The sequence below is a fragment of the Anoplopoma fimbria genome, chromosome 4, assembly GCF_027596085.1.
Source record: "Anoplopoma fimbria isolate UVic2021 breed Golden Eagle Sablefish chromosome 4, Afim_UVic_2022, whole genome shotgun sequence".
Taxonomy (NCBI): domain Eukaryota; kingdom Metazoa; phylum Chordata; class Actinopteri; order Perciformes; family Anoplopomatidae; genus Anoplopoma; species Anoplopoma fimbria.
In genome coordinates, this window is record NC_072452.1 from 15,106,224 (window position 1) to 15,116,240 (window position 10,017).

At 39.6% G+C, this 10,017-nt stretch overlaps 1 protein-coding gene across 3 annotated transcripts in view; it reads left to right on the forward strand.

Moving 5' to 3' along the window:
* The first annotated feature begins 4,090 nt into the window (after nt 1-4,090).
* The window catches only part of pmt (phosphoethanolamine methyltransferase), a 9,983-nt gene continuing 4,056 nt past the window's right edge, over nt 4,091-10,017 (forward strand). The window contains exons 1-6 of one of the 3 annotated variants that reach the window (XM_054597849.1): nt 4,091-4,210; nt 6,469-6,608; nt 8,325-8,496; nt 8,717-8,872; nt 9,521-9,657; nt 9,838-9,989. In XM_054597849.1, coding sequence (XP_054453824.1) covers nt 4,125-4,210; nt 6,469-6,608; nt 8,325-8,496; nt 8,717-8,872; nt 9,521-9,657; nt 9,838-9,989 — 843 coding nt within the window. In that variant the 5' untranslated portion in view covers nt 4,091-4,124. Of the gene's footprint in view, nt 4,211-6,468; nt 6,609-6,833; nt 7,032-8,324; nt 8,497-8,716; nt 8,873-9,520; nt 9,658-9,837; nt 9,990-10,017 lie in introns of those variants that run through there. The other 2 variants (XM_054597852.1, XM_054597851.1) reach the window with 2 other exon arrangements.

Below are 10,017 nucleotides of genomic sequence, written 5' to 3' on the forward strand. Positions count from 1 at the left end.
TTTTAAACTGGAAAATTTCAACATATACATGGACAGATTGTATATTGGTTACATACTCTGTAATATATGATAACTATTTTTCAACTCAAACTACACAATATTTGTTTTTTAAAATAGAGACAATTAATATGTCAGGGAAATATACATTTTATGTTTTCATTAGTTATATATATTTTTTCTCCATGTGCATTGGGAATTAGGAACAGGTGGTTAAGGTAGAACGATTCTCTGGGCTCATCTTAAAGATGTCAACGTACAAGCAGGATTTTGTGACATCACAAATAGTTTGAAGCCAATAATGGTCCAGTTTTCAGCAACTTTTGAGACAAACGGTATTTGCATATTCAATGAAAAAATGTCTGGAGGGGATTTTTAACCTTAACCTGTCAATAGAAACTATGTTTTTTGAACTGGGAGCATCCAGGTACATCTATAGTATAACATTTTCTGAGAAAGTCAAGTTTTTTTTTTTTCTTGACAGTTGTTGTCATTGAGGGATGAACAAGCATTACCTATTCGCTGTTCCCCTCCACTGTTCCTCACCACTTTCCCCAACAGTGTCCCAGTCACAGCCCAACTCTCTGGTTTAAGTCCCTCGCCAGAGGATTAGTCAGGTGAGGATTTGCCACAACACATAGACTTTTTCCATGCATCAAAACCGTGTTCACAAAGCATGCCGTCCTTCTGAGGGATGTTACACAGTCCTGCCAGTTTTTTCAGCTGGGAAACGCATGCTCCTTGTCGCTGTAATTCCTTCTAGACATCACTTTCTGATGAGACCTCTCCGGTGCCCACACAGCATTCATATTTGATTCCACCAGCACAAACGCACAGAGGGGAAAAAAAAAAAAAAGAGTCTACTCTATGATCTACTTTGAGAAAAGGTTAAAAACCGGTTCCTTTAATTTGACTTAGAATAAAACTTGGACAATGTCTGGAAGTGAACTGTATGGGCTTTAATGATCCATCATTGCTTTCTACTGGGAGGTCATTCTCCTGGAAGCAAAGAGGATATTGACCATGTCTCTGTCTCTCCATCTTTGACTTGACAGAAGAGAGATGGGGGTGCAGAGAAAGATGGACAGCATGAGCTTCCCCACAGAGACCAATCGATATCGCAGTGAACTTGGCCTGTGTGGGGTTCATAAAGAAAGTTGAGAGGATGGATTCCTGGGTTTGTGGATGGATGAAGACAGAGCAGCACAGCACACGAAAAACACGGTAAAATGTTATTTTTAAAAGCATTGTTGTGTCTTCGGTATTCTATAATTCACAAATGCACCATCAGTAGTGAAATCAATAAATAAATACATTTTACATACATCATGATTTGCTCTCACCGCTGATGTCTCTTTCCACCTTTCACCCTCTCTCATGGGAGTAAGAAACCCTGGAATAACTGAGATGCGGTTTGTGAGATTTTCAATGAATCTTTCATGTGCCAAGATGTTTTTTTGGGGGGGGTTTCTCCCCTCCAGTGTCTGCTCATCTGCACTCAAGTTCAAGTGAAGTGCAATTACTTTATTTTCTCCCTGGGACCAAGCACACACATCTGTGTTTACTTCTCCCATATCGTATTGACACACACATTTTTTTTTTATCCACCTACGGCAACATCACTTAAGCAGTAAAGGATTCTCCTCGTCTTCCTCTGTTGGGAGAACCTGTTTGTAAAATGGACAAAGACCTGTCCCATGGGAAGCTGATCATTTTCAAGAATAGCAAGGAAAACAAAACAAACCATCTCCCACATGAAAGGCCCCATGAATATGTATGAGTGATGATCACAGTGGGCTATTATCATCATTATACCTCTCTTTATGCAAGAAATGTAAAGCCTGCACACACGCAGAGCTCCAAACGAAAGTCGTCTTGAATCTCATCCCTGATGCGTAGTTTCTTTTTCTTTTTTTTTTGTAAATACGACCTGAAAGCAGCGAGTTGAATATGATCTGGGCCACAAAGCATTTCAAATTGTTGAACAGTAGAAATCATTTGGCGAAGAAAAGTGTATCTCCCTTATGCCCTATACTCCATTCAGACATAAAATGATCAAAAGTTGACGATACAGAAGCTGTTTCTTGGGTGTTATGTAAGATACAATGGAGCTTTTGAACATGATGTAATCGGTGTCCTCCTTTGCTGCTTGCCAAACTTTAGTCGTTTTGAAAATCTGTCTTGGCTGTCTGTTTTTCCCTTTTTGTTTTTCTCTCTAAAAGAAAGCAGAAGAAGATAATAGCTGTGTCTAAACTTGCTTCTTCATTCACTTTGCTGCTAAATCTCTACAGCACATGAACTTCTCATACCCCCTCGGTCCCACAACCACTGTCTGGTTGTAAAATAGATTGTTTGTTTTTTTGTGTGCCTTTCCTGACATCTAGTGGACAAAAGGGACCATGTTCTTTAGTTTGATATTCTCTAGTGGAGAGACATTAAAGAGGCTTTGCTGCTGAAAGCACTGTCGCATCAGGGAGATACTTTTGAGTATCAAAATGTCACCCAAGGCTTAAAAAGATGCTGTTAAATGTTTTCTCCTTAACGAGCAGCTGAATTCATGTTTGTTTTAAAAAGTATATATGACCAAGTGTCTTAAGTTATACTCAAAATATTTGCTTTTTAGTGTCACTTTGGAGAAATTGGACGTACAGAACTTGTCTTTTCTTACTTAATTGGCCATGAATAACAAATAACAAGTTGTAGAATAGGGGTTTATCATACACCAATGAGATTTGCACTGGCTTTCATGAGCCACTCTTCATGCACACTTGAAGCAATAATTTGAGATCTGGTTTTACTGGAAGTGTGACTACTGGCCCGGGCTAAGGCCATAACACCAGCAGACCAACAACAATCACTCTGAAGGTAGAGGACATGGTTTAGACATAGTTTAAGAAAGTCTTTCACAACAACCGTGTCAATATTATCACTGTGAATAATCATTTACAGGTTCTTCACTGCGGAGGGAGATTCTGACTCTTGTTAATACACTTCCAAAGAGTTTCCTCCTCAAACTCAGTTTTTTCAAACAAAACATGGTCTTTAATAGCTCCTAAAGGTGCATTATCCTTCTCACAAGACCCTCAGGCCAAGGTTATTATGGTTTTGGCTCATTTTAATTTAGTTTTGAATAGTTTTTCAGTGTGTTTGCTAGTTTTAGTTCAGTATTAGTTTTTCATAAAGGTTTAGTAATATTACTTAATATAAATACAAAATGTATGGTTGGAAAACTGTGTAGAAAATGTTTAATGTTTAATCTTCACGCCACCATAGTGTTTAATGTGGTATAACAGCGGCATCTCCTGAAATATAAAGTTCAATTTCTGTAAACTTCCTCAATGTCATGATGTAAATTAATGCCGTCTCCTTTTTTAGGAAATGATGTGTACAAAAACAGATTTTATGTTCATTTTAATTTTACTCTCATTACTTTTTTAACAAGGCAATTCTTATTCAGTCTAAAACAATACTTTTCACTGCCTTTTTTAAATATTAGTTTTAGTTTACTATAATAACTCTCAAAGCTGTTTTCCAGTTGTCATGGAGCTGTAATTGTTCAAATGTTATTTTGAACTTCTCGATTATAATTGATTTAAAAAGCTCCAAAACATCTGCTCAATGGACCTTGTTTCCAAGGTCACGGATTAACCCATCAATACATTAGAATGTATATCATTTTTTAGACGCGAACTGTTGCGACAGCCAATCAGCGTTGAGATTCACTTCCGGTCACTCCGTCATCCATCCGAGCTCCGTTCACAAAACAAGCTTTTATAAAGTGATGTCCTTGTTGTCTTGCAGAAAGAACTAACAAAACATGAATTATGAATTTTTACAAACAACCATCATTGTGTTGTTAATTCGGCGTCCCTTTTTTTTGTACATTTATTGCAGTTAAATCACAGTAAAATGGTTTATTTTCGGTCCATACAGCTGTAGTAAAACCAGCCGCTGGATTCAGTGAATACGGATTAATGTTATATCTGGGACTGCCACAACGAGTATAAAGCACATATAGTAGTTATTTATAGTTATTTATGAATGGTTGATGACGGAGATAAATGGATGCGTTGACAACGGTTTCCATGGAGATAAGCCCCTCCCCCTCTGCGACGCGTCTAGCGCGAATGAAGCGAATAACTGAACACTGCATCACTAGCTGGGCTCTGACTCAGCTCCATACAGGGACACCACCAACAAAGTCAAATGGCCTGTGAGTATCAATGCACATCATCACTAAACTTACTGAAGTTAACAAGAACCAAATCAAATTTCAATTCATTTTAGTTGCCTGTATGAGCTACTGAAAATTAAACGGCGTGCCTTGGTTACACCTGCCTTTGTCAGATATGTGTATCTTTGTTCACGTTGAAACACACATACTATTGATTGATGTTGATAATTATAAGCCACTTCTGCACCTAAAAGTCCCAGAAAAACCTCTGTCCCCTGCTGACCTCATCCAGTGCCGTCTGGTTATTGTGAACTTTGGATGTGGTTATGTTGGATCTGGGCAGATAGTCAAACATAACAATAAATGACACATTTGCACTTAGGCACATAATGACACACACGGGTTACGTACTGTTAGTATCAGAAGTAATATCTTTTTTTTGTTTTCTCTCGGTTTTCATTAATGTTGTAAATACAACAGTTATTTCTCTATCTTTGAAGCCTTATATTTGTTTGTAGAGTTTGACTAATGTGGTGTTTCCTATTTGAACTAAATTATATTGATGGTAGAGTACAAAAATGAATAATCCATCAACCAATGGATTACAACAACTTTCTCCAAGGAGTTTAGGGAGTCTGACTTGGAGAACTCATATGACCAAACCTCAAAGAAAAAAGTAGGTTTAGGATAAGAATACAAAATGTTCTTGCATGACGATCATGTCTCTTTCACACCTTTTTCTTCTGAGTCATTTGGTCCACACCAAGGGGGGAAAAAAATGATGTAATCTTGCATCATATCCTACTCACTCAAACTTTGGTGTGGTGCTTAACAAAATCGAACCACACCAAAGTTTGTTTGGAACTGGACCAAAAACCCTCCTTATCAGGCCGCCTCCGTGCAGTTGTTTGGTTTGTTTGTATCTGTTCTCTGGAAAACTAAGCAGAAATACATCAGTGACACAACTAAGCCAAACAGAATCACTGACACTGAAACACACAGAAAAAGGAACTTTAAGTTTCTGAGTTGCACTACAAATATATAAAACCTCACCAGCTACAGTAAAGTAGTTACTCACACTGCAGAGAGCTGGCTGAAAACGTGTGTGTTGCGCTGTAGGTATGATGAACCAAGGCACCCACACCTCACGACTCCAGCAGTTGAATCTGTACAGCAAGCACTGATAACCTCCATCGATGTGACGGCTCTTCACCTCTGAGCAGCCCTCTGTCCAACTCCTTTATGTACTCATGCTGCACATAAGAATTCCTTACCATCCCCTTTTTAGTACCACTTTCAAATTAGGCACACTAATACGGAGCCATAAGTTGTGAGTAAATATATTATTGATGGTTAATTAAATAAATAGAATATTGTGAATTACTCCTAAGCCATTTTTCAGAACAAATTTTCGGTTATCATTCAGCAGAAAAGCAAACAAAAATCGAACACATTAACATAACGGAAAGAAATGCATTTTCTAACAACCTCACTTAAACTTAAACTTATAATAATGGCATAGCTAGTAATATAAGCTTGCTGTAGCACGAGCTGGCTAGATTGAATCCTTTTATAAGCATGGAGAAGTCCGTGTGAACACCGTTATGTAACATTTATGTTGCAGTTAGTGTAAGGTTAATGTTGTGAATAAATACAAAGTTTACAGTACCAGTCAAAAGTTTGGACACACCTTCTCATTCAACTACTTTGAAGAATCTAAAATATAAAACATATTCTGGTTTGTTGAGCATGTGTTTGTTTACCACATAATTCCATATGTGTTCCTTCATAGTTTGGATGTCTTCAATATTAATCTACAATGTAGAAAAAAATAAAAAATAAAAATAAAGAAAAACCATTGAATGAGAAGGTGTGTCCAAACTTTTGACTGGTACTGTATAAGGATCAAAATAGTCTGATTGAATTTAATTATGCCTTATGCTTGAGCATAAACAGACTTATTAGGTGGGCTGTTATTATATTGATATTTAACGCTGTATTATATTGTAGCGACCCTTAAGGAAAGCTACCAGACGTTATCTCAGTCTAGCAGGACAACAACAAAAACATCCCTCCTCCCTCTCTCTCTCTCTGCCAAACCCAGGTACGATGAGACCTTCACTGACCACAGGAACTCAGTAAATGCAAATAACCATTACTCTACTTTTAAACAACCCCTTTTCCTGTAAACACAACAACACTCAAAACACAACAGGTGCGTGAGGATATTTTAAAATCGGATGTAAACGCCCCGTCCCTGTCACAGAGATGACAGTCATCGCTTTCCACCTTAACAGCGCTGATGTTTCCAGCCGCTCGCTGAGGCAATGTTGCGCGATCTGCTCTGCATGCCACGGGGACATTTCCTGCTTGTGTCAGCACTACTGGTGGGGGGGAGACCGCCGCACTTCATATCATTCAACTTCAACCAACCATCGTGAGTTTGCATCACTGACACCAATTTGTATCTGTGGCTGACAACACTCAGGTCTTTTTTTTTTAATTTAATGGGGATTATAAATCGATGTGTGCCAGCTGTCAGGGGATTGACGTCCATAAATGCGCCTGTGACAGTGCATAGACCCTTGTCCCCATTTGATTGTTCATGCGCCCTCCCCTCCCCTGTCCTCATGTTGGGTGCAGCCTAATGGCCAGTTTGCCACCTTGCGACAATCTCCTCCAGGCGACCTATTATTTAAAGAGCACCCACTCTCTGTGAAGCCTGCACTCTGTCAGAGAGGGGTTCCTTACAGCAACCCTCTTAGAATCTGCCGATCATTTTTAGACTACATTGGAAGTGTATTATCATTTTACAACAAGTTTGTTTTAAGTTCGATTTTTGAGGCCACCATGGAAAAAGGTACAGTATGAGCAGAGTAAATATGGATTATTCTACTGATGTGAAGACCTGATTTGAAACTTGTCTTTTTTTTTAAGTCTGATGCAACTTCACTTTTTGTTGGAGCTGCCACATGTTGTGTTGTTCTAACTGGTTCACTCAGCTGGTGGAAGTAATCCTGCTGGAATGTGTCAGTGATTTTCGGCTGTCAAACGATCCAAGCTGCTGCTGCTGCCGGCAGTTTAGTGAAGCAGGATTTATGGGGAGTCTGTGGATGTAAAGCAACAGAAGTTTAGGGAAGTTAAAGAGTAGAAAAAAGTTTTTAGGGCCTTTTTTATTAAATGTTAATGTATTATTTGTTGTTGCTCCTTTTTAAACATGAAGGCCGTAGTAAACACACTTTATTATTATCTATTTCCCTGCTTTTGATAAATTGCTTTAATTCAAATATTTGTAGACTTTTGGGGCATTATTTCTTGTTTTATTTTCTATATTTACGGTCTACCCAGTATAGTAGCTGCGTGTGTGTCACACCAATGTATTGGGGTTTTTTTTAAAGATTGCTTGCTGTAACCACACTTATGGTTAATCTGTGTTTGAAGAACTTCATCCCAGAAGTTATGTTTTAACATCGACTTTTTAAAATGTCACTTTTGAATCAAGTTAACGGCATAGTTATAATTGCCGCCATTCCATTCCATTTTCCATAACCTGCTTATCCAGTTAAGGGTCGCGGGGGTGCTGGAGCCTATCTCAGCTGTCAATGGGCGAAGGCAGGGTACACCCTGGACAGGTCGCCAGTCTGTCGCAGGGCTGACATATAGAGACGGACAACCATTCACACTCACATCCACACCTACGGGCAATTTAGAGTCTTCAATGAACCTAAGCTGCATGTCTTTGGACTGTGGGAGGAAGCCGGAGAACCCGGAGAGAACCCATGCTGACACGGGGAGAACATGCAAACTCCACACAGAAGGTTGTCTAGCCCGGGAATTGAACCCCCTGTGAGGCGACAGTGCTAACCATTACACCACCGTGCAGCCCGCTATAATTGCCAATATAAACAAATTGAATACTTTGTTTTCTGACCTACCTGATAGATGATTCACACGATGAGACTCTTGAACTTTGCCACATATTTCAGAGGTAGTAGTAGATGTCTTTTTAGGTTTTTGTTTGACCAAGCATAAACAAAGTTATGTAAATTTCCCCTGTTTGGTCATCATCCTCCTTTTTAAAAATGAATATTGTTTTACTTGTGTCCAAATCCCTTTTTTTGCTAATCTAATCTGGACACTTTGTGCTTCTCAGCTCGTAACAACATGACACAGTTCTGGAAGGAACACTCCAAGGCCGCCACAGTGGAGGAGATGATGCTGGACACTCGGGCCAAGGAGCTGACTCAGCAGGAGCTGCCTGAGATCCTGTCCATGCTGCCCTGCCTGGCTGGATTCAGACTGCTGGAGCTGGGAGCTGGCATCGGGTGAGCTCACATCTGCATTAGACTGTCTGTAGTAGTGGGTTTGTGTGAGCAGGGTTTTCAGGGTCTCTATTTAGTGTAAGGGCCTGTAGCAGAAGGTCATTTCAAAGTTTAGGTGATTCGATTATGTCGTTAATGTTGTGACGTTAAATAAAACAAAAACTTTTTGGTTCTGCACTTCATGAAGATAGTGAGATAGATTCCTATTGACGTGTTTCTACAGTCGTTACACCAGCCACCTGCTGACGAAGGCCGCCCATGTGACGGCTGTGGACTTCATGGAGAGCTTTGTGGAGAGGAACAGGCAGGACAATGGTCACCATAGCAACGCTACCTTCATCCAAGCTGACGTCACAAAGCTGGATTTACCCCAAAACAGGTGTGTGTGTGTGTGTGTGTTAAGACATCTGTTGTTTGGAAAAACTCTATATCTTCAATTTTCAGCCATGCAGAGCTCTAGGGACGGCAGTACAGGTATGACGATCCAGACAGAAAAATTAAACAACTATTAGATGGATTGCAAGGTTATTTAGACATTCATTGTCCTCAGACGATTAAGCCTACTGACTTTGATGATCCCTTAACTTTTCCTGTAGCGACACCATGAGGTTGACATTTGTGATTTTAACTGAACAAATGTTTAATCAATGAGACATTCCTGCCCACCGTCAGCAGGAATTGTTTTAATTTAGCACCATCATCCAGTCAAAACCTTAATTTGTCTGCTGATGTTGGCATTTAGCAAAGTACAGTCTAACAGTGCTGTTAGCATGGTAGTCGACTCTCGCACCAAGTGCACAGCTACAGACACTGTTGTTATTAAAGCAGGCTGCAAGTCATGCATTCTGCTGGAGGATGAATGATGGCAGTAATGAATTAGCCATTGAATCCACCGGCCATTAGATCATACATTGGACATTTCCAAGCTTTTGGCTGAACCAGAATACTTGCATTACTTAGAGAAAAGAAAACAATTTTTGCTTTTATTTTATTATATTTTAATATATTCATTCATTGCTCCCCTCAGCATTGACTGCATCTTCTCTAACTGGCTGCTGATGTACCTGAGCGACGCAGAGCTAAAGTGCTTCATAGAGAAGGCGATGGGCTGGCTGCGGCCCGGTGGCTTTCTTTTCTTCCGAGAGTCCTGCAACCACCGGTCAGGTACTGAGCTAACAATAAAACATCCACATCTTTCTTTCATTAATAATAATGAATAATAATAAATCTGACTCAAGAAATTGTCATTCTCTGTTGACTATGAATGTTCAGCAACAGCAGTTTACATCTTTTTCTGAAACAATAAGGAGAAGGAATTGTTTTAACTTGTAAATCTGAACCAAGGTGACTCCAAGAGGGACTTCAACCCCACCTGCTACCGCACTGAGGCACAATACAGCCACATCGTATCATCACTACAGGTGGAGGAGTCAGAGGGGAGCCAGACGTTTGGTTTTGACATTGTGTTGAAAAAGAAAGTTCAGGCCTATGTTGAGGTAGGCATTATATCTTCTATTGAAACTA